General features: G+C 40.3%; 2 protein-coding genes across 4 annotated transcripts; one reads left to right on the top strand and one right to left on the bottom strand.

Moving 5' to 3' along the window:
• The first annotated feature begins 586 nt into the window (after window positions 1–586).
• Window positions 587–8,163, top strand: LOC124071098 (transmembrane protein 47-like). Its single transcript, XM_046411534.1, has 3 exons — window positions 587–921; window positions 3,724–3,864; window positions 7,210–8,163. Exons 1-3 carry the CDS (start codon window positions 705–707, stop codon window positions 7,389–7,391), a joined length of 540 nt encoding a protein of 179 aa, XP_046267490.1. The 5' UTR covers window positions 587–704; the 3' UTR covers window positions 7,392–8,163.
• A 4,166-nt stretch (window positions 8,164–12,329) lies between these two features.
• il13ra2 (interleukin 13 receptor, alpha 2) lies at window positions 12,330–21,103 on the bottom strand. Of its 3 annotated transcripts, none has more exons than XM_046411529.1 (10): window positions 20,810–21,103; window positions 20,403–20,526; window positions 19,940–20,091; window positions 18,891–19,047; window positions 18,661–18,781; window positions 17,865–18,049; window positions 17,607–17,761; window positions 16,995–17,142; window positions 13,837–13,960; window positions 12,330–13,753 (listed from the first exon to the last, which is right to left on the bottom strand). In XM_046411529.1, the coding sequence occupies exons 2-10, from the start codon at window positions 20,494–20,496 to the stop codon at window positions 13,666–13,668; spliced, it is 1,224 nt and encodes a 407-aa protein (XP_046267485.1). In that variant the 5' UTR covers window positions 20,497–20,526; window positions 20,810–21,103; the 3' UTR covers window positions 12,330–13,665. The 3 variants fall into 3 exon arrangements, with proteins under 3 accessions (XP_046267485.1, XP_046267486.1, XP_046267487.1); XM_046411531.1 differs by lacking the exons at window positions 12,330–13,753; window positions 13,837–13,960 and adding exons at window positions 14,650–16,166; window positions 16,539–16,615 and having other exon boundaries at window positions 20,810–21,100; XM_046411530.1 differs by lacking the exon at window positions 20,810–21,103 and having other exon boundaries at window positions 20,403–20,794.
• Window positions 21,104–23,873: the final 2,770 nt, after the last annotated feature.

Genomic DNA, 23,873 nt, shown 5'->3' with positions numbered 1-23,873 from the left:
TCTAAATAGCATAAACAAGTCTGTTTCCTAACATTGCTTTCAAAATAAAAGCACAGAAATTGAGTAGTGGATGATCAGGACTGTCTTTCTGCACTGAGCCAGTTACTGCATTCCAAATGACAATTTAGTGAAATTCTATTGATTGAAATTGTATGTACTGGAGTCTAAATAATGATCCACTGATATAATTTCAGGTTGGGTTTATGATTTGTTTGATGCTCATTGGCTCAGTGGTTTCTCAAATTATTTTGTTGCTCTTTTATTTTTCCTTTTTTCTTTAACATATCAAGACAAAATTATTTGTAATAATTAGCAAAACCAAAGTGGTTACAACAAAAAAGTAATTATGGATCAATAACTGTGCATTCTCCTCCACTAATATCTAAATAATACATGAAGAATTATAGATTAATAGCGTAATGAGTGCATCAATAACTGAATAATATCCCTTTAACCGGGCTCCTAAAACAGTGCATTAAAATGTAAAAGTTTTAAAAAAATATCCACAAGAAAAAAAATATCACAGCCAAATATAAATTCAATTATTTTGAAAATCCGCGGTAACCGGATGTCTCCCTTTAAACGCTACCAGCTGGGCACTCAGCAAGCGGTGAAGGCTATGGTGGTATGAGGACGCGCGCGGACCTCTCAGCGAGCTCCTGTGACTGTGACTGACCCGCGGCGCTGCATCGTGTTGTGACAAGATGTCTGTGAACGAGGTGTATGTGTTCCGGCCCTTCAAGCTCATCGCTCTGCTCTGCGTCTTTCTGGCGCTGTGTTTGGACTTGGTGGCTCTGCTGAGTCCAGCCTGGGTCACCGCGGAGCATTTCTCCCTGTCCCTGTGGGAGTCCTGCTCCCAGTCCGAGGCACGACACCCGGCAGAGGAGGCTGAGTGGAGCTGCTTCTCCACCCTCACATCTGGTACGAATCAGCGTTTGTTTGTTTGTTTGTTTGCGTCTTTTGGCTGATTTTTCAGCGCTTTGTTGTTTGAAACTTTCTTCCTTTGGAGTTGGGATGTTGTTGTTTTGTTGGACAGATATTCGACCTGTTACTGCACGGCGTGTAATCATGCTGAAAGAAAAATCTCCTATGTGGTTTAGAAAGCCACAACTTTTGTACGAGAAAACGCTGATTTTGCCCGTTACATGTTATATATAGCCTACAATGCGTAATGCACGGGTGACTGTGCCTTGTGTAGTAACTCTGTATGTTGTGGAGATGGTTTTAAACTAGCATGTTATCAGTGTGGTTTTTTTAAAGGCTACACAAAGGCTGCTCATCCAAAGTTTGGAAAAAAACAAAGAGGAATATTTGTGTGGCAGCTCCTACCAGTCATCACCCGGCCAGTTAGTTTTAGTTTGGCTTGCTGTTCTCTGCCTAGCAGCTGAGGCGTTCAGGGCTTCTTGTGTTGCTGATTAATTTCCTCTGTTCATACCAGAGAAGTGACGTGTTGTCAACTGTAACAAGCACACTGTAAGGTTTGATTCAGGAGACAACAGAGGTTGAATTCAAACCCTGCTGATTTCGATCACTTGTGTTTTTAGTTGTGGATGGCATCGATTCTTTTAAGGTTATTTCTAGGTCGATTTGATGTCAGCTTCCATGTTTAGGATAAGAAGATAAAAGATAAAATAAGAGGAAAACCACGCTGTGGAGTCACAAATACAATCCCTTTGGCACACAAAGAGTTAACCCACTCCAACCACCAGAAGCCTTTGAGGGGGTTTGAAGAGACACATTGAGCATCTTCCCCATCCATCCATCCACCTCACCAGGCCTTGAACCCACCAGGTTGCCTTTTGTCAAGCAGAAAAACAACATGACAGGACACACACACACACACACACACCACCACCACCATGAGGGGAGGAAATCCGCATTAAATGTTCCAGACTTTTCTTATTAGCCAGAGCCTCGTTTTTATTAAACTTACAGTAGCTGATTGTTAAAATAAATTAGCCCAAAACCATAATTGAATGAACATTTTGTAGTTTTGTCTCCATAAATTTTAGCTGTTAGTAGGTTTCACCAGGCCGGAGTGACTTTTGGTGCAGCCTGACCAGCAGCGCAGACACAAGAGGGGTACAGAGCTATGGGCGACTGACCGCTCTCTCATATTGTGGAATGTGATGGGGTGAATGAGAGGCGGGTCTTTGGCTTTGAGTGTCTGCAGAGCTCATTAAAGCAAAACAGTGGAGGGGTGTGTTGGGGTTAAAGGGGCAGTTCACCACAAGGCAAAGCAAATTTATTATGCACATATTCTCATACGCATCCCAAGGTTCTTGAATTTCAGTCTGTGTTTTGAGTGACGTAATGTGAATAAACGGCAAACCGCTTCAGTGAGCAATAGAAAAATAGAACTGTGATATAGTGAGTATGCTGTTTAATATTCTTTTTTTTTCTGTCAAAACCAAAATTATAACCACATAATGGACTAAAGATGTTTGAAAGCTGTATCAAATTGAGTTCAGATGTGTTTTTGGGGGGGATAATGAATCAGGAGCTCAGACAGACACACACACACACACACACACACAGTGAAGATTATTGTTAGCTATTGTTAGCTTGTTAGCTTCATCAGATGCAAATTCTCCTTTTCAGTCGAGTCTTTTGAGGTGAGGCTTTCTTCTGACGCTGACAAGTGGGACACCGAAGACAGAATACACAACGAAAGCAGGGATGGAAAAACTGAACATTTTTTCCTGAGTACATTTCTGGATTTAAACAGAGAATCAAAGCTTCACTGAAGAGAGATTTAAGCGCAGTTCAGAAAAGCTTTAACATGTGCCGTCTTAACAACCTTGTGCTTGTGTAGGAAGAATCCTCTGATGCAGAGGAAGTGATGAATTTGTACTTTTCCACCAGGAGCAAATGGAGATTTTTTTTGACATGAATAGAATAAATGTGCTGTTGAAAAATCACTATAGCTGAACAGCCATGGAAAAAGAAGTAGCAAAAACTCCAGCTCCATCAGCTAAAGCCTCCAAAGAGGTGACACAGTGTTGAACACACTGACTTACACGTGACATTTGCCAAAAATCATCACAGTAAGCAGACATGATGAATGCTTACGAAATGTTCATATAAAAATCTTTTGAAATATAACTAACATTGATGGAGATTGGGCATTGTACTGCAAATTACTGCTGAAATTTGTGAAAAGTATATTCATTTTCAACAGGCAGAAAGATAAAATATCAGTTATGTTTGTGGGTGTGAGAGAATAAATGCAGGAGAGGACACGATGAACAGAAGCGCTGCAGTGTATGGACATTTATTTTTATCTGTGTTGCCTTCAAAATACTGTACATGATATATTGAGGAAATATTGATGGTATTATAAAGGATACATCTGTTTTTTCAATATCTTCATTTATAAGCCATAAGCTCTTGGTGACATTAGGAATAGCTTCAACTTTGAAATGCAACCCTCTGTTGACCCTCTAAACATCCATCTCATGTCATTACTTGTAATAAAACGTAATTCAGGTGTTCATATTTCATCTAATCACTGTGACTGCTGAGATACTCATTAGGTTCTTGTTGCTTGTATTCCTGAGGCAGCCGGTCGCTGGAGTCCATTCTGCTTCACTCACTTCACTCTGTGGGATTAGTTCTGGCTTTGTGTTTGTCAGCGCAGCGGTTCAATTCAACAGTGCTGTCCTGTGAATCGAGCTTTTGTTGGGATGCTCCACTCTAACCTGCGTCTGTCTCGTCCTGCAGACTGGCAGATTGCCACCCTGGTGCTGCTGGTGGCCGGTGCCGTGGCAACTCTGGTGGCCTTCTTGGTGGCCCTGATTTCCCTCTGCCGGGGGACACAAAGGCAGCACTACCGCACCGTGGCTGTGTTCCTCTTCACTGCAGGTACATTGTTCCCCTCCTAACTCCTTGTTACTTTTCAACCAGACGTTTTGAAATCATTTGCACGTTTCTGCTGTTGTTTATCCAGTGTTCCAACACATCGTGTTCGGGCACATTTGGAAAAGGAAACACAGCACATACATACGTTCACCACAACCACAACATTTTCCATATACACAAGGTTTTTTTTGTTCCAGTGCTCACATTAAATAGGAGGGTGCAGAGGGGGAAGAAGCAGCTGAATGAGACTTCTGGTTGAGCTCATTTTTTCTGTGGTGTGGAGTCTGGAGAGCTGCAGGCTCAGGGGCCAAGAAAAAGCAGCCGCAGAATTTGCAGACTTACCAACAAAGTGAAGTCACTGATGGGGGAAAAACACCACCATAGACTCCTCATCCAGCACTGTCTCATACTTGGACAGCACATCTCCTGCACGCTTTGTCCAAAGGTCACTAGTTAGGGAGGATCTGTTTATAAAATATACAAATAAAACCAAGGATGCATTGTTTCATATACTATACGGGCCTAGTCACAACTGACTCACAGCCTGTGCTTATTTTACTTTAACAGTAGTGATGAAACACTAACCACTTACCTCCACTTGACTCGGGCCCAGTTCCAGTTTTGTCAGTTTCCAAAATAAAATTGGATTATATAAGAAACAGATATTCTGTTATGTGTCACAAATAATGTTCCTCCTGTCGGCTGTTGGCTAAATTTCGCGGAATAATTTTTCATTACGCTTGTTTGCTTTGTTGGTGAGAGTTTCAGCAGATTAAAAATTTGATGCCAATCTGCTTAAGCTACAGCATCAGATTAGCTTAGCTTAGCATGTAGACTGGAAATGGGGAACGAGCCAGCCTGGCTTTGTCCAAAAAGCAAGGAAAAAAAAGCCAAGGAAAGACAAAAGTAGTAGTAGACCAAAATAGTCTGGCAGTCTGCCACATAACTCATTGTAAAACTGTTTCTTGACATTTTATACCTGGATTTTGTACAGATTTAATATGTTTATTAATGAAGTTTAGAGGTGCTGGTAGGCAAATATGTTTCCTTTGAGCAGAGCCAGGATGACTGTTTCCCCTTGTTAGAAGTCTTTGTGCTAAGCTAAGCTAACTGGCTGCTGGCAAACCTGAGGGTGATACAGAGCTTCCGCAGTGTCGAGCAATCTCTTAAACATGTGAGATTCACTGTTATGAGTCCATCCACTGTTTCCATCCATATTCATCACACTCTGCTGCAATAAGTTTATTTTAAATTCTACTTGAGGGAGGAACTTATGTTGATTCCAAATAGTTCAGTACTAAGAGTACAGATTATAGTAGAAAATAATAGTCAATACCTCTAATATCTTCTATTGGCCTGTTTCATGGATTACACTGAATGGCTGGAACAAGCAGATTATTAATAACAGATATTGCCATCAGACAACGCAGAAAAATGTGTAAGCTGACTTTACTGAAGGGCAAAGATTTTTGTCTTGTTCTGCCTCAGTCACAAAGGACCAGTGTGTGCAGCCGACTTAATGGCTGCACCTTTGACTGGTCGCCATTTGTAGAAAAGCGTGGAAATGCAGTGTTATCCTTTCCTGTGTGTAATTGCTTTAAGAGCCTTGCAGGAATAAGGTCTCCTTACAGGCACACAATCCTCTGCAGAGCAGCAGCAGCAGAAGGGTTGGACTGTTAAATGCCCCTTGGCAGGACTGTGGCTGTGTGGTATTTATTTTCTGTTCAGAAATATGACCTCAACGGCCTGTGAGCTCAATCTGGGCTCCATCAACATCGCCACATTCTTGGGCTGCCGTCGTCCTCCCTGCACGCCCACAGCTCCATCCTGTAGGAAGGAAAGGTGGAGTCGTAGTTACACAAAGGCCCTTGCTCAAGAGTCACCTAACATGCACAGAAGGGAACTGAAGTAGCTGGTGCCACAGTAGGCCTTTGATGGCACACATGCGCGCACACTCACAATGACGCCGACACATTTACCACCGGTAGCTTGTGGTGCTGAGGGACTTAAAGGGAAATTGCTCACAGTGATGGACACATTAAAGTAATTTTCCTTCAGTGATGTTGTGGACACACAAAGATTGTTTTTCTTTCTTATGGAGACTAGAGGAGAGATAGAAAAATACATTTAAATTTTAAACATACCTTATTACATACTGGAAACACTTTTTGTTCCTTGCTTAAGTGCTGTAAAGATTACATTATTGCTTGTCAATATAATATAGCATGACTATATATTTTACTATTGTCTAATGCACAGTATTTGTTTTATTAGCATCTTGTAAATCAAGAGTAATAAATCAATCCTTTAAATGCTCAAATTTCTTTATATACTGTTTTTCTTATATATCTCTTGGTACTACAGATGAGTTATGCTAATGTCAGTAGCACAAAGCTCAGTGGAAGAGAGTGCAGAGACTGTTTCATCTACAGGCTCCTAAAACACTCAACACTGTCATGGACAGTCTTTAGAGAGGCTCTTTTTTGAGCTCATCAGAAGCAGCACTGATATATACTGTCTAATTGCTTTATATAATTCTTCTGTGGTTACCTTCAGTAACTCTTAGTTCTCTTTGCAGACATTGAAAGACCTTCCTCCTGTTTTCACGGCCTCATCTCTGCCTTAGCAGCATCTGTCTTTACATGATCAAGGCCTTTGACGTCACGGCGTTTTTTACTTGAATGACTTGAATGGTGCTTTTTTTAATGGATTAAATGCTTGTGAAAACACAGACACACCATGTCAAGGTGTAGTAGCAGTAGCCGCAGTAAAGCAGAATTTTGAAAAATGTTGGGAGAAGTGTAGACAGGCACAAAGTACAATAAAACATCATATAAAATCTGCACTACTTTCAATTAACCAATTGTATTATACTTACAACAGTTCCATCATATGGTGGCACCAGTCACAGCAGTTGGGGGGGGGGCTGCATGGATTGTGGTGGTAAAAGCTGCAGTAATAATGTTGCAGAAGTGGTATGAGTTCAGTTATACAAATACTGTTTAAGCATGAGTATCAACATTTGCGTTGTCCAGTAGTGGAACGATGGCAGTCCGAGAAGTATTGTAGTGTTGTTTTGATGGTGGTCAGTAGGGCTGCAGGTTCATCTTTGGTTAATCTGCAGACTATTTTCTTGATTGTAATGAGAAGCTCTTCGCACAGCTTGTTTTGCCTGAATACCAGTCAAAACTGCAGGTTTATTTATTTGATTACTGATTTTCTGCCACTGACTGCTTAAGTTGATCAATTGTTTTAGCAGTGCAGAAATCTGCCTTTCTCATTTTAAATTTGTGAAAGAAAAGAAAAAGTCTCAGTAAAATCTTGTGATTGACTCTCTTTTGGTTCCAGTGGTCCTGCAGGCCTGTGCTCTGGTCCTCTACCCGATCAAGTTCATTGATGGAACGGTTCTTCAGACCTATCACGAGTTCAACTGGGGCTACGGGCTCGGCTGGGGAGCCACCATCTTCATGTTGGGCGGAGGGATCCTCTTCTGCCTGCGGACGGACATATATGAAGATCCAGTGTTCTGAATACTTTATCAACCCTCAACCGCTGAAAATACACACATGAACACACACATGCACGCATGCACGCACACACACATACAGACAAATTCCCATGCAGGAGGCGTGCTGTTTTTCCTCTCTCTGCACACAGTCGATATGTGTGTGAACACAGACTCAATCTCTCTCCTTCTATTGCTGTCTTGCTCTCTCTGCTATTTTTAGGCAGGTTGTGAAGGCCTGACTCAGGCCAGGGCTGCATGAACGGGTCTCTCAGCCCTGCCGGTATCAGGGGTGAGCGGCTAAAGCTAAAGCACAGAGAGCTTTCTGGACAGGCACGAGCCTCCGATGCTGGACGTTTCCACTGCACGCTGACCTGAATCTCTATTGTTAGAGAAACGGGACAGTAGATCCTCAGCACAGACCTGAATGTGCAGTGACTGAACATTGAAGGGATTAACTTATCTCCACATTTTCTTTTTTGTTTAATTCTTTTTATAGCATTTAACAAGGACAAGCTTGTTGTTAATGTATTTATGGCATCATAGTCCACCTCATAAATATTGATAAAGATGAACTTCTTCTTGCGTGTGTTCTGGCTGAAACATATCTATTAACGCTAAGCCTTCTAATGGTCGCAGTGTAAATCAGACAGCTTCAATATGTGCTAGAGCCCTCGAGTGTTCATGCTTTGTTTTGAAACTCATGCTAGTTTCTCTCAAATGAAATATGTAAATGTGTACAAAGTATTTCTACATGAAGGATAAAACAGAATAAACCATCGTAGTTTGGGAAGTTTTAGGAGTGTGAATCGTTGTTGTTTTCAATACTGCAGCCAGGTGGTTCACACACTGACCTCTGACAGGATTTAAAGAGCAGAAGCCTCAGGGGTGCTGTCCCTCTTTTTGGACCAAACAGCAATGAGACAAAAATGCAAAACGTTTATCATCCACTACACACATTCCTTTAGAGGAATCCACTTCATGCTATTTAAAGAGACATCATCAGCTTAGCCAGCTTGGAGACACGTCGAAAATATGATGAACAGGTTGAAGCATAATGAGCAACATGAAGCATTTTATTGCTAAGCACAAGGCACATTAACCATCACAGCTTCCTGTGGGATGACGTGTTCCTTTCATGTTATTATCTGACACAGCTGTACAACACTGCCACATTAGTTGCTTGTCATGGATTAAGGTCCCCACAGGCTGAAATTCGAATTACAATCTTGAAAAAAAACCCCAAAAATAACCTTTTAACTTTTAATTTGTGGAGCATAAAGTTGTTGATTCATGATCTTTTGTCTGTTTTTCAAAGTGTGATAATGGCATGTGAGTTTTAAAAGATCCATATTATGTCCCAGGATAAAATAATGTGGCATAATAATGTTTTGTGCCAAATAGAAAGCACTGCCACAACTGAACAGCACTGCTGTGAAGTCTCCATGTACACACTTTTTAATTTTACCCCTACAGAGTTCAAACTGCAACAGTTGGTTAGAGAATCTCAGGAAAGGGAACGTCTGCGAATTTGTGCAGCTGCAGCGGTGTGAAACCCCCCCCTCGTCCCCCAGCTGTGGACATTTTTTAACGGCTGAATCAACAGCTCCCCAAATGACTGTACATTGTGAAGCAGATACTGGACTCCTGTGAGTAGTGTGATGTGCTGTGTTGAGTGCGCGAGGTGGTGGGTCAGTGGCTGTCTTATAATAGTAGTGACCTCTCAGGAATCTTTGAAATGTGACTTTAACGAGTTAAAGGTAACACGATTACACAAGCAAACAGGGCACACATCGTACAGTTTCTAAAGCATGACATATGTGATGAGATTACTTTCTTATCCCAGCATGTTAACTGTAGTTAAGCATTAGTGGAGAACATAAAGTGAAACATGTTTTGACACTGAGGGGATTCTACACTCGGACACAGAAGATTTCAAAAAGCTTTGCTGTGGAAGAATATTTTAAAACATTCACAGACATCCACAGTTTACTAGCTGATTCACACAATATGCAAATAGCAAAGTTTTCTGTCAGAAGAGGGTTTTAAATGATACTCTCTAGTTTTGGTGTGTTGCAAAGGTCAAAGGCTAAAATGCCAGCAGGTCTTTATTCTCAGCTCTCCACCCACATAGTTACCACGCTTCTTGTATTACATGACACTGTACGGCAAAGAGGACTAAAGCGAAATGCCTCACCAAAAGCGTTGCCCACGTCACAGTCAATCCAAGTGCAACTTATCGCCTATCACAACACGTTTGATTGATAAAATCTGGTGTTGTGAGAGGCGTCAAAAGCCATAAGAGGCTAAGCTGGAGTTGTGATTCTCTCTGATATGCAGTTTATAGTTGGTGTCTGTATGTTATTCTCTTTGCTTTATGGGAATAACGATGCTGATAAGACAAACAAAGCATAGTGTATGGTTCACATGAATTGTGAGGTGTGTGTTTTTGTATTAGGATAGACAGGAAAACAAGCTTTACACTTTAATTCAAGTGTGACTGTGAGCCAGATTGTTCTGACATGAACAGGCACAAGAAAAGCAAGACTGACTGGCAATTCAGATAAAAGAAAAGGTCTTTCTTACATTCATTTAACGCAGAATCATTTTGCAGCTGCTACTACATGCTCTCATCTCTGAATACTTTGGACATGACCACGGCTTTTACTGCAGAGGATTTGCACACAGAGCTCTCACTCAACCAAAGTAAGAAAAATCACTCCAGCTGTTGTGGATAAAGAATACTATTAGTCACATTTGACTGAAAAGCTCAAGGAAGTGAATTGTATTTGTAGCGCAAAACACTGTGGCCTTTGGAGAGTATTCTGGCCCCTGGGTGCAGTAACCAGCCAGACCCTGCACGCTTTCACTCTGCAGGGACAGATTCCAGTTACTGAGCCTGGGGGACAGAGACAAAGATGGACTCTGACACCTTCATGCCTGAGGACAGAAATGATGTTTTAAATGATGGGATTGTGCACAAATGTACTGAAAATCCAAGAAAATTCTAAATGCAAACCTGAAGTTGTCCAGCTCGTCCTCTGATCCTCAGCAGTGGAAGTCCTCTACAGATGAGAGAGGTGGATAAATGGACTGAAAAGAAACAACTGGGCTACACATTACCCCCTGACCAATCCTCTATCAAGCTTGGCTCCACCAAAATTACACATTAACCTGTAGAAAGTTAGTCACTTCTCCTCCACTGTCACACTTCTGCTGCCCCGCGGCCCCCCTGGGCCCCATTAAACCCACATACAACAGTAAAATCACTTGAATAACTTTGGCTTGTATTGTTCAGTGAGCTGCACGCCATCCATTGTCTTATGTTTTGTCATGCAGCAACGGCGCTTCATTTGGATGAGACGCACAGCATCCAAATGATCTGAGCAGTATCCATTCTTCAATGACACTAAACTGAGAAATATCAGTGTGTGAGAGTGTGTGTGCATACTTTATTAAGGGCTCTCTCATTTATTCTCTATTGATTAATCACATAACTCTCTCTTGTTACTATTGGGTTGGATGAAGTAAACAAGAGACACACAGCTGCCCTTAGACACACACACACACGCTCATAGACACTCAGGTATGAACAAGGCGACCTGGTGTGGGAAGCAGTCAGCTGCCCAATTGACCTTGTGGATGTCAATGAATGCTGGATCAAACACTGAAAGACAGCGTCAGCCTTGAGCCACATGGCAGCTTTCCCAACATTTAAACAAAATATCATGCTGTGGACAGTCTATCTTTAATGTCCTCTTGCATTGTTGATTAGTGTGGTGAGAACTGTGCATCAAAAGAACTGTGTAGTCTGTGTTACTCAAAGGTAAGGAATGTGCACAGTGAATCAGAACTTCCTTTGTTGTTTTAATCCAGAGTGCTGTTCTTTCTTCAGCAAATATCCATACATAAAGGACAGGGGGTTCTGTATATGACAAGATGACATCATAACCACTTAATCGCACCAATCGTTTTACACATTTAATCTGTAGTTCACGAGAGAATCCACAGAAAAGATCAGCAGCACTCACATCAACATGGTGCTATAGATTATCTGGGCACTAGAGGGCGACAAGAGCTGTATAAAAAAGCCACATACTGCATACACACACTCAAGAGCAGCATATTTTACCAGGCATACAGGTATTGTGCCATGTGCTATATACATATAAATAATCCAGTTCTTTCTAAATGCAGCACAACATTTAAATCTGACTTGCATGAAAAAAGGCCCGCTATAACTATTACATTAAATTAGCTAGTGACTTGCAATGAGCGCATTCGAACATGTGGATATAATTCAAAAATTTTCCCCAAATGCAGCTGTGATGGATACAAAAGAATAATCAAAACAACATATTTCAGTGTTGTTCAATAACTGGGACTGACGCTGCTGAGGCTGATTTATGGGAAAGGATGTAAGATATCCTGGTTGAGTGAAAATGTAGGGAAAATTATGTTCAAAGTAATCTGATAAGATTTAGTAAGATAAGACAAGTGCAGGGACGTTGTGCTCATAAAAGCAGTGATTATTGTTCTAGTTGTTGTTCTAGTCTGTTTGTACAACTTTACGAAGATACGAGAACACATATATTTATAAAGATTTTCCAGCTAACTCGCTTTTGATAAAGGGTCATGTGGATGTTGTATACTGTATATTTACCGGAACCATTCTCATTTTAAAAAGTAAATGACCTGTACATGTTTATATTTGTTTGATAAAAATCCATTGGCCCATACTAATTACTACTGAAAGGTTGCCCTGATAAGGCTCCACAACACTATTTTGTCTTTTGGAGATTTTATATTGATGAAGCATTCAGCAAATTTATTTGGAAGTTGGCTGTAGTCTGCTCCTCTGAATTATACACTGTTAGCTGAGGTAGACTCTCATTCAGAAACGATATCTACTTATTATTCTATAATAAATCATGATTAACGAAAAAAATGATTAACAGTGTTACAGCGTATGGTTCCTTTAACAGGATGCTTTATTTTGAGTTTGGCTATAAAATGTAGCAGAAGAAAAGTAAACTTCTGTTTAGACATTTTAGACATTTTGTTAAAACAAAAATCCAATAATACCAAACACGCTTCAAGCTCTCCCTCCTTGTCTCCATCTTTTACTGGCTTGCACAACTGATAAGTTGAGGAAAAAAGTAAATTGTGTTTTAATTGTAGCCACTAAACAGCATTTATTTCTAAAGCCTATGAATACAGTAAGTCAAAATTGCTCTGTCAAGTAACAGATGAATCACAGGTTGAAATCAATTTGATGAAGATGATTATTAGACAGCATTAAATGACTCCATAAACAAAATAAGAGAAAGAGCTCAACAGTCCCCAAGATATGAAAGCATTAAAACTGCATGTTATACATTTATTTTCTGTGTTTCACCTGCTCATTATGCTCTTACAAAATGTGTCGTGTCTCAGGTTATCAAAAACAGACAGATATGTGATATCAAAAATCCTTTAACTGTCACATAAACATTGTTCAGTAGTAATTCAGAATTATAAGTCAAACACTTCAAGGCAAAACTGGCAAGAATTTTGGATTGAAAATCCCTTGACACACTCATTTCTTCTATTAATTCCACATTACGTGGCATTATAAATTCTGTCAGGGCTTAAAACACTTCAATGGCTCGAAGCAGGCAATAAAAAGCATTTCACACTTCTTGTCCCTGTATACAGGGTTTAGCTGCAATAATAAAAGTCATGTTGCGTGAGCTAACTGGCAAGACCTGAAGCAAAAAAGTAAACAATTAAACACAAAACATAAAACTGAATTCAATAAAATCGGGTAATGTTTCCACAACCTCAAATGGTCTGAGTCAGCTGGCAAGAGATCTGGTAAAAAAAAACAATTTCCGAAACTGTTCCTCAGCACGACATCTGCAAAGTAATCTCTGCTGACTAAGTCAGCTGGCAAACGTGGCAAAAAGTAAACAACCAAGCAAAAAATCCACCGTGAAGAGTAATGCTTTCCCCCATAAACAGAACATTTCCAGTTGACATCTTGAAAGAGTTCATATAAATTCAAGCACTGGTGTAAAAATGTAAACTAAAACTAAAATGGCAAGCATAGTATGGCATATTGGAATAATATAATAACACTGGTTTGATTTTTTGTAAAGATCGCACAGTATCCTTCAGCCTAACATGTCATATCTTCAGTAATGCGTCAACAGTGGTTAATATCAAGTGACGACTGAGAGGCATCGTTGACTGTGATTTTAAACCCTGAAAAATGAGAGAGGCGGAACACAGCATCCGTCAGAGACGTCCTTGTTGTTTCAGGCCTCGGCCGCAGTAAGAACTGAATTTCTAGCAAACAGAGTGCTGAACAGAGAGTCCATCTTTTTCACTTCTCTTGATCTCCTCCTGCAGTGGAAGCACAGCTTAGAGTGAGCGGGTCTTCACATTTCATTGTGTGCAAACTATACTGTGGATTTGTATTTACTCACACTTTGAGCACTGCACCCACACACAGCGATAGCCCCAGTATGGCAATGATGGCAACTGTGGCACATGCATAGACAGGCATCGAGTCCCGTTCTGTTTCTGCTTTCAGTGCGACTTCTTTCTTTTCTAAAACAAATGTAAAGACACTTACATGAGGTCAGCTTTATTTACACATGCCTTTGTCAAAATAAAAACTTCACCAAACCATACAAACTAAATAACAAACTGAAATCTTCAGAAACGACACTAAATCAGCATCAGTGCAATGTTTAAAAATTTTGCAGAGCTACACGTATATACAACATCACAACCAGACAGTTCAGTCAAACTAAGCAGACACACAGGATTAAAATACATTAGTATTTCACAGACAGATTTTTTATTGACATATAACCAAAACAGCAATCTTTCCCTAACCTTAGCCAAAATGAATGATTACATTTCGTGACTATTTGATGAGATGCTGTGAACTAACAAAAAAGCCCCTCTGTATCTATAACTTCGGTTTTTCAGCCATGCCAGGTGGACAGCATCAGAAACAAGTCTTGTCCATTACAGAGTTGGTGCTGGTTATTTACTCAAAAGAGGTGATAGCTGATAATCCATCTGATGACACTGTGGTAAATGCAGCCACTGGCCAGTATCTCTATAATCCAATGTTTATTGTATAGTGAATTGTATAATGTTAGTCACAATAGATACAACATGGTATTGTCAGTATCAAAATGGGAATTGAAATGGTCAGTTTGAAATTATTTATTATTAGAGGCTATTCTAACTATTTCGAGTACAATAAAGGAGACTCACACCTTTGCAGAGTTTGATCAAAACCTTTATTCTGTGAAAACATTACGATGCTTCAAAGTAAAGTGATGATTTCATTTATCAAAGTGACAACACTTTGACCCGGAGTGAAATCTGAATAAAACGGCAAGAGATTTGGCAAGTAGTCAGCCAACAAACATCAAAAGAAACACCAAAAGAATAAATTATTCTGGTATTAGAGGAAATCCAAAAGGAGGTTGATTTTGACAAGAGTGAAGACAAGAATGTCTACTTGAATTTGTATTTTTCATAAGTGCAACATGCATATTACAGAGTTTCAGCCACAAATTTTCAGAGATACAAACCTCTTGTTGCATACTTGCTGTTTTTAAGTATACATTTTCAGAGTTTCAAATACGGCATTGTTGTCCCACTACATCAGTTTGCAAAAAACTTTTGAAACCTTGAAATTTGAGTTTTGAAATGTTAAAATCTTCTTCAACATCATTTTGTATGTTGCTCTGGGTGCAACACTGTTTTTTGTTTGTGCAGAGTTTCAAACCTCCCATTAACAACTCAAAGAGCTAAAGCAAGGCGTCTGGACTTGTGAAGACTGACTTGAAGACGTTTCACTGCTAATCCAAGCAGCTTCATCAGTTCTGAAAAACTGTTTGGTGGAGAACAAATATATATACATCAGTGGCTGTGGCTAAGTGAAACTAAACAAAACAAAGGATCTGATAGTCCTGCAATTTGCCTATGTAGTTTGACTGCCAGTGATGGCCCACTGTGTCTAACCACTGGCCATCTGTGTCTAACGACTGGCTAATGACTTTGAGACTGTTAATGAGTTCAGATATGACCGGTTAACGACCTATTGTTCTTATGGTATGGTATGGGAGGACAGCGTTGTATGTGCACGAGAGATGATGTCTAAGTCCACCACCTCTGTCCTCCCATCCATACAGTGACATACTTGAAACTCTGAAAACATGAGCACGGTTTGTTGGTAATGGCAGGTTTGAAACTCTGCTGGCAGGATTCTAATACCCATAGAACATAAGGTGAATTAGGCAAACCGTTGGCAGTGTGTGGTTTACAGTCATTTTCCTTCTTGGGGCAAAAATGAATGACTCAACCCGTATTAACACGCCACCATCCTTTCAGTCTTAGTGCAATATGTGCAATGCTCTTCAAGTATACACATGGTATAGTACAGTTGGCACATCCCACTCTTAACTTGTGAGGATATCATGTAGACAGACACCATGCAACAAAGGCATGACTTGTGCCTTCAAGGTGCCTCAGCATACTGCCTTAAGTAACTTTAGTAACTGTGCCTTAAGTCCAGGCCATAATCGTAAACGATATATATTTTTTTAATTTATACATAGACTGGAAGTATTTCTGGTTGAGAGCTAAAAAAACAAACATTTTTCTGTGCTCTTATTATTTTAAAACACGGATATTCATCTTCATCATCTTCGTTTTAGTCAGGCTGTTGTCAATACCCTGTGAAGCCTTAAACAGACGAGGACCCTTCATCCTCAAATCCAAAGAGAAACATCTGTGGCAGTAAAAACAAAAGGAAAGTGCGAGGACAAATTAGACTCTTAGCATAAATTATGGTTTTTGATTGTTCTTTAGTTTTATAAATGGACATCATGCATGCGTTCATGCAAATTTAATATTGAAACACGATATTGATATAATATGAACGAAAATATTATTTAATGCCTTTCAAAAATTCAAATTAAAATCTTTAGCTCTGAAAATGATACAGAACAAAGTAAACTTCACTTAAAGCTGACATTAGAAAAGAAGAATAGAAAATAGACATCTAATAGTCTATTTATAACATTGCCATATATATGCAATTTACATATGCAATTTTTGCCATATCATAAAAATAATACATAAGAATAAAAATTAAACTCACTGCTTGATGGTGAGATCAGGGTCTTCCAGCTGGGAATCCTCAAATTAAATGTGACTCATGAGGACTTGCTGACGTGCCTTTAAACAAAAAGTTGCTTTACAGCTTAGTTTGTAATTCCTTTCACTCACTGAAAGCACGCTTTCAATAAATCCTTCAAGAATCTCGGTATAAATACAAATCTCTTTAAACCCGGTGATTTCTTTAAAAAACTCAAGTCAAGGGTTTTTAAATTTCTATGTCTGTGACACATCACCACGTGAAACAAAGATTTGATGAATGGATATTTGTGCTTTACTAAACATTGATCTTTTAAGCTTTTCACCATAAGCTTGTCTGACACACTTGTGATTTCATGATCTCTCTCTCTCTCTCTCTCTCTCTCTCTCTCTCTCTCAAGGCAAACAAATACTGGTGTGTTACTTGCGTGCATTTTGCAGTAGGCTGAAACATCATTACCTGGGTGGCACGTTGGACGACTCCACTCACTCCAGAAGCTTTTCTCTGCGCAGTACTTGTTCAATTTGGACCGGACCCTGAAGCAGTTTCTCTCTTTGTTGCGTATGGAGGGCAGAGTTAGCTTCCTCTCTGAGGTTAAAATCCACTTCTTCAAAGAAAAGAAAAGTTAGTTAGAGATTCTCAAGAGACTGAAGATCCAAACCTAAAAGTATAAAGAATATTGAACTGCACTGCAGAAGTGCTTTTTTCTCTCTCTCTCTCTTTTTTTGAAGTAATCACTTCTTTAATGATACTGAGGGATTTTAACTCTGTTGTTCTCTTATGTAGTATGGCAGGCTTAAGATTTTTAGCGCCACCTGTTACTCTTGTCTTGGTCTGGTTCTGTTAAAGTGGAAGTGTGGGATCATATTGTGATTCACGTGCCTGCAAAGCAAGTACTCAGACTTGCCAAGATATTCAGATGTTCACCGTTTGCCAAAGGTGTTATCTACACAGACAGGCGCCCACTCAAAACAAACAACAGATTATGGAAAGCTATGCACCTTCTTCGTTGGTATAGTAAGTGCCTTGATGTTTAAAAGAAAAAAAATGAACATATTTGGTAATTCATACCGTTGCAATCTTTCTGTCGGGTCCCTCTTGATTGTGCTCCACTTCCCATTCTAGGCAATGTCCAGGAATCTTGCCAACGGGACTGTCCCAGTGTAGCTCCTGCTGCGTGTCTGGACTTGTTTGCACATACAGCTTCTCTGTGGTTTCAGGCTTCACTGCATGAACATCCAACACAGAAGGGCGGATTGCAAAAGAGAGAAACAGCAAATGTATTGAACCACAAACACAGGGTGAAAACATGGGTAACTAATTACGTACCATGGTTTTGTATTTGCAGGGTGATGAAGGTTGGTTTCAGCGGACCTTCAGAAGAGGAGCCATTCAGACAGAAGTTGATATCAGTGAAATCAGGGAGAGAGATGCCTGTGAAGTTGCAGCCACTCCTGTTACCGCCCATGTAAATGTATGATGGACATTCCTGCGTCTTTTCCAGTTCATTGTGCCTGACAAGGACACATACCAGAGATGAAACCGTTTAGTTTAGTGATCTGGCTGAGGGCTTCAGGTTCAGTGGCTCTTGCTTTGTGGTACTCAGTACATTAAAACTGGATAACACTGGAGTGGATGTTAACAGACTTTATACAGCTCATTTGCAGGGGTTTGTATGTGGCTAACTGATACCAATAATCACTGAGCTATATTTCCACCACTACGGTCACAAACCACTAGGTGACTGTCATTAGAAAACACATTAGCTGTAAAACAAAACTGACCACAATGAGGCATGAGGTAATTCTGGATGATCTGGAGTTAGATGCAAAGTTTAGGAATCAAGAGAGTCATTTGAATTCATCCAGTGAGAACTGTAGAACACGTTAAATAAAGAGCCATTCATTGAAAGTTGTTGCGACATTCAATTCTGGCCTCGTGGTGGTGCAAGATCAAAAGGCAGGTGATCACCAAAGTGCTTAAGATTTATCTCCAAAGGACGATGAGTATCCATACAAAATTTCAAGGGAATCCATCGAATAGGTATTTTTTTTGTTCTGGACCGATTTGTGTGCCCTTTGCTGACATAGCTAAAAACACTCTGTGATGTTCATACATGACATACCAGAAATAAAGATTTTGCTGTGAATTGGCCGGCATCTTTGCACTTCTTCCCCATGTACACTCCACATACTGCATGTTATAGTACACACAGACAAAATCCTGGACTGCTGTACCTACAACACCTAGAGGTAGAAAGATTAATTTAAAAAAAACCCATTCAATTAAAACTTTTTCCAAATATCTCATTAGCTTGTGTTTTTTAACGCTATCTGTAAAGCCTTTCAGGCTTACCTTTGCTGGAAGGTTTCTGGACCACTTCAGTGTAGTTCGTGCTCTTGATCATAGTGCCGTTGGTGCAGGGCCCACTCAACAAGGTGTACACTCTCACTCTAACATCTTTCATCAGATCAAACTGGGTGCTGTATGTCCTCTTCATGGTCCTGACAGCCTGGCAATCCAGAAACACAACACTGTCACTGGGACTACATGACATCAGTCAGAGTTAAAACTGTGTTCTGTGCCTCCCCGTATGTGCTTGCATTCAATCCTGTCTGAAACTAAATTTGATCCCTCAGCTGTTAACTCTCAAAAAGATCCTGCCCTGAAATGTTCGAGTGTTGTGAGAAACACTTAATTGCCTGTCAACAACAAATGTACTTGTTTACTACAAAACAGTGAGTCAGGGCTGGGCTGTGCAAACATGATAATAATTCTCAATATGTTTAAAATCTCTAAAACTTTTATTACTTTAAACATTTACATTTGAAACTGGTCGGACTGTCTGAGACTGAAGACTTTCATTTATGTGCAACCGTGGCAGTCTAGAGATCAGTCCTGACGATCAGTCACCATCAGTCATCACTATGGCTTTGTCATAGACGCTGATAAGATCTGAGCTGAGGTCAATGTAGTCATATCTGTTATTTTTTGATGACGCCTTACTGTGTCAGACAACAGCATCTTTTGGCAGCATTACTACTTTAACCCTGTTAAGTCAACTCCATGTAAGACCAGCCTGGGAATTTTAGCCGGTTCTTAGTCAACCATATCATGGTGCAATGACAGACATTTTATTTATCTATGACTCAGGTATAGTACTTTTTCTTTACTCTGCTGTAACACTTGGCTAATAAATAAAAATCCAGAATTCACAAACTTTTCATCAGTGACTGGATCTACCATATAGCTATGAGATTGTGTTCCAATGATGGCATGACGATTGCCTCCTTTAACTGTCTCATGAGCACAGTTCATGGCACCAATAATATTGATAACTCAGTCTTGGCAGGTGAGTAGACAAGTTAAGTGCCTCTGGTGATGATAAAATTGTGTGCACTTACAGACCAGCTGTTCTTGTAGGTGTTGAAATATTCCAGATGATACATTTTCTGGCACTCTGTTGTGTTAATCAGACTGGCTGGGAGGTTCCATGTAATTTGGAGATGTCCGAGATGACCAGGGTCAAATATGACGAGCTCCTCGGGGGGGTCCACTGCAGGTGAACAATACCATTCATTTACCGACCGTGTTGTGTCTTACACCCGCGCTCTCACCAGCTGATAACAACATGCAGGTCAACACAAGCCAACGCAGCACCTCAGAATGAATGGCGCGTAACTGCAGATTACTGTGTCCTAAATCTCTCAAATGTATACGAAAAACACAATGACAATGTAAACGTTTCCACAAAGAGCCTGTCTCTGCAGAACAATTAGAATCACTTTGTCTCACTTTGTCTGCCTTACATTTTGGTCAAAATGATTTACGATTGACATGCGACTGAAAATATAAGCAAGCATGAACCTGTGAATGCGCTGCAGTGCATGTTCTCCCTCCAGCTCATCAGCACGAGTAGCATCAGTATCGCTTGATGAGTCAGCCGGGATCTACTCGCCATCAGCAGGCAATTTATGGCTTAAAACCAAAGCTGAAAAATTAATAAAAAAAAAAAAATAGTCCAAAGATTAAAAAGTAAAACCGACTAAATAGAATAAAAATGAACGGATTGATTAATTCTATAAATAAATCTGATTGATGAAATAGGATTTTGTTAAAAAACAAACAAAAAAATCCTTAGAAGACAGTAAAATCCGATAAATCTGCAGAATACTTTCGGCAAGACCTTAACCAGTGATACAAAATAAATCATAAGAAGCTACTGAATGACTGGAATGATAAAAGCTGTCAGCCGTAAAGACGAATGTACTTACGTGAAACGTGAACAGCGTTTTATAAGACACGGTGTGGGTGGACTGACCGTGAGAGCCTGAATGCATCAGAAGACACGGTGATTCAGCTTTACTTTGGTTAGTTGTCCTTTTTTTTTTCTTTCTTTCTTTTTTTCCTGTTTATGGGAATTGGTGAGTAATTGTCCCGTATATGAAGCCAACTGTTTTGATGTGTATGGTTCACCAGCAAACACAGGGAAGTGACAAAAGCAGCCCGTTGGATCTCAGTTCCTTCAGCACTGTTTTTACATGTATTTTGGCTTCAATCACTGCAATTTACGGGTGAAACAGTTCACCTGAAATTTCCCTTACGCCTGGCCGCTTTAGAGCCTCTTTGTAGTTAGAGCCAAAACAAAAAAAAAACAAAAAAAAACAAAACAACAAAACTGTAAGTAACGATAAATAACGATAAGACGATGCGCGTCTCACCCGGTGTGCAGAGGTGTAAATGGTTTGAAACTTTAAACCACAAGAGGTCAGTGAACTAAAACTTTTCTGGTAGGGAGTCAGGTTAGCTGTAAACTGCGGGGTGAGTCAACACTTGGCCACATGTCAGGGGAAATTCTCACTTTTTTTTTCTTTACTTACTTCACTACACTACCGGTCAAAAGTTTGGACTCACCTTCCCCTTCAGTGGTTTCTCTTTATTTGTTAACATATATCACCAAGACTTTATCCTAAAATGTGTGACAGAGTAAGCATCAGGAAACTCAACAATCAGCCAACATTCCGGCGGCTGACATAAGCAAACAGCACTTTGTCTGACTTCATTCATTCACGGTTTTATTTTTACAGCTTTTTTTATTCGTCTGGTTCATGCGGTGCATTGATAATGACCATTCAACCATTCAAAGACAAATATAACAAGGTACGGTGGTATTTCTCGCGTTTGTTGCTGACAAATGCCCAAGGACTCCTCCACCATCCTTTTTTCATAGGTGTATATCCTCTCCCCTTTTATTTTTGTTTTGCCGTAGTTAAGATTTTGATACACCTGACTGCCGTGGTGACAAGTCTCCTGCGTAAACTGATGTTATCGGTTTATCTAAAAAATATTACTTCGCAAATCATTTGAAAGGTTTCTTTGTCTCTCTTTTTCTTGAAAAACAGACTCCCCACATCCAAACCTGACTGAGAATCTGTAGGAAGTACCAGAATAAGCCAAACCCTCCCTCCCACCACATGAGGCCTCTCACCCGGAGGCCTCTCACCCGGAGGCCTCCCACCCGGAGGCCGCACCCTCAATGCGCAGGACAAAAGGATCCAACATTCTGACGCCGGTGGCCACAAAATACCCCCATGGGTGCCGTGTCCCGTTCCCTGGCAAATCAGTTGAGGGCCCCACCTCCAACCCGGTATGTAGTGTCTAGGTGGATGGCGTGTGTCAAAAAACATCCACGATTGCCAGAACCCAAAGTTTCCCCACAGAACATCGCATTGTAAACAGATGATTAATGATGTTCACTTCACCTGTCGGCGGTTTTAACGTTGTGGCTGACTGACATTCAGCTCAATTTAACGGTGAATCATATTATCTTTGACTGATTTTCAAAACTAAAGCACCTGCATCACCAAGACTAAACAGGCTTTTCAGGCGTGATCAAAATAAATATTTAAATCCGGTCAAAAAGAAATTAACCTTTTATTTGTATGATTTGATGCCACTAATATGTTGATATTAACTTGACAGAAACCCGATAAAGAATTTGAGTTTTTTCATCATAGTAAAGGAAACAAATGCCAATCAGAAAATGTGCAGGTGTTATTCTTCCATTATGTTTTTACAGGTGTGGCACCTAACTGTAATCCATGGGGTTCTGTGGTTTGAATGTTGATTATTACTTTGTTAAGGCTGCTTAAGAGTCAAGAGGCAAAATCCTTAAAGCGTACTTTTGAGACAGTGTTTGATTTTGATAATGTTATACTGAATATGCAACAATAATCACAATCAAAGTGGGATAGCAGTGCCATAGTTCAGGTTATTTGCACGAACAGGAGCAACACAAATACAATCATAGCTGATATGATTCATTAGCAAGAAATTGGCACCTGACTGCTAGAGACAGACAAACAGACAGGAAAAGGACATACACACAGGAAGGGCAGAGAATTATGCAAAAAGCATGCATCACTCAGAATCATTAACCAGTCGTGTAGCCACTGAGAACAGGAAAAACTCGGGGAAGCCACCTGGAAGTGGGAGAGATTGGCAGATTCATTTGGAATGGAGTCAGAAAAAAACAGCTTGAGCTGCAGACATGGGTGGGACTGCATGGGACAGCAACTCAGAGGCTGAGGAGAGCAGTGGAACAGCTTGGCAGGACACCCTGGTGGCAGGGGAGGAAGGGACTGGGTCAGGAGGGGAAGCCCAGAATCTGGAAACCACAAAGAACCCAGGATGATGCCAGGGGATTAATGTAGAATGACTGGGTTCCAAGGAGCAACTAAAACACAGAGGCTGACAGTGAAGAATGGAATGGAGTGATGAGGAAGACATACTTGAGCAGAGACAAAGGCGAGGCATTCAAGGAAAACACAGATATTCAACATAGGGTTGGATACTGAATACTGAGCTTGTATTCTTCAGAAATCCATTCCAGCTTCCTTGTTCTTGTAATAACACCTGCAGGAGCTCAGGTTCTTTCACAAGCATGTGTGTGCTTGTATGCCAGTGTTTCAACTGTTCAACTGTGTGGCAAAATAGACTTCACAAAGGTGAAGAAAGCGAAATGCCAAATGTGTGAAAGAGAACCATATTAACAGACCAAGAAGTCATTTCATCCCCAACTCAGAGTGCAGAGTGGCCATCAACAGATTGAGCATCCCGTGCACTAAATGTCTATAGTTATAACCTGAAGTCGGCATCATGCACTCATACCTCAGAGACAGTGAGGAATTTTTAAGTAAGAACTCTAATTGCATAATCAAACAGAATAACACCAGAAATCACCATATGAATCTCTTCACATGGTTATAAGAAAGTATGTTTACCCGGGAGAGACAGATAGACAAGCAATATCGTGAGAGCAATAGACAACAGGGACAA

The sequence above is a fragment of the Scatophagus argus genome, chromosome 14, assembly GCF_020382885.2.
Source record: "Scatophagus argus isolate fScaArg1 chromosome 14, fScaArg1.pri, whole genome shotgun sequence".
NCBI classification, from domain to species: Eukaryota; Metazoa; Chordata; class Actinopteri; family Scatophagidae; genus Scatophagus; species Scatophagus argus.
This window is presented reverse-complemented; position numbering and strand designations above follow the sequence as displayed.

What these genes read in the sequence shown, in the direction of transcription:
- LOC124071098 (XM_046411534.1), top strand. Translation starts at nt 705, where the DNA reads ATGTCTGTGAACGAGGTGTATGTGTTCCGGCCCTTCAAGCTCATCGCT. An exon ending in CTTCTCCACCCTCACATCTG is followed by an intron (nt 922 to 3,723) that starts GTACGAATCAGC and finishes CTCGTCCTGCAG; the next exon opens with ACTGGCAGATTGCCACCCTG. An exon ending in TGTGTTCCTCTTCACTGCAG is followed by an intron (nt 3,865 to 7,209) that starts GTACATTGTTCC and finishes TTTTGGTTCCAG; the next exon opens with TGGTCCTGCAGGCCTGTGCT.
- il13ra2 (XM_046411529.1), bottom strand. Translation starts at nt 20,496, where the DNA reads ATGGCGAGTAGATCCCGGCTGACTCATCAAGCGATACTGATGCTACTC. An exon ending in GCACTGCAGCGCATTCACAG is followed by an intron (nt 20,092 to 20,402) that starts GTTCATGCTTGC and finishes GTTCACCTGCAG; the next exon opens with TGGACCCCCCCGAGGAGCTC. An exon ending in TCGTCCAACGTGCCACCCAG is followed by an intron (nt 13,961 to 16,994) that starts GTAATGATGTTT and finishes CATTTGTTTTAG; the next exon opens with AAAAGAAAGAAGTCGCACTG.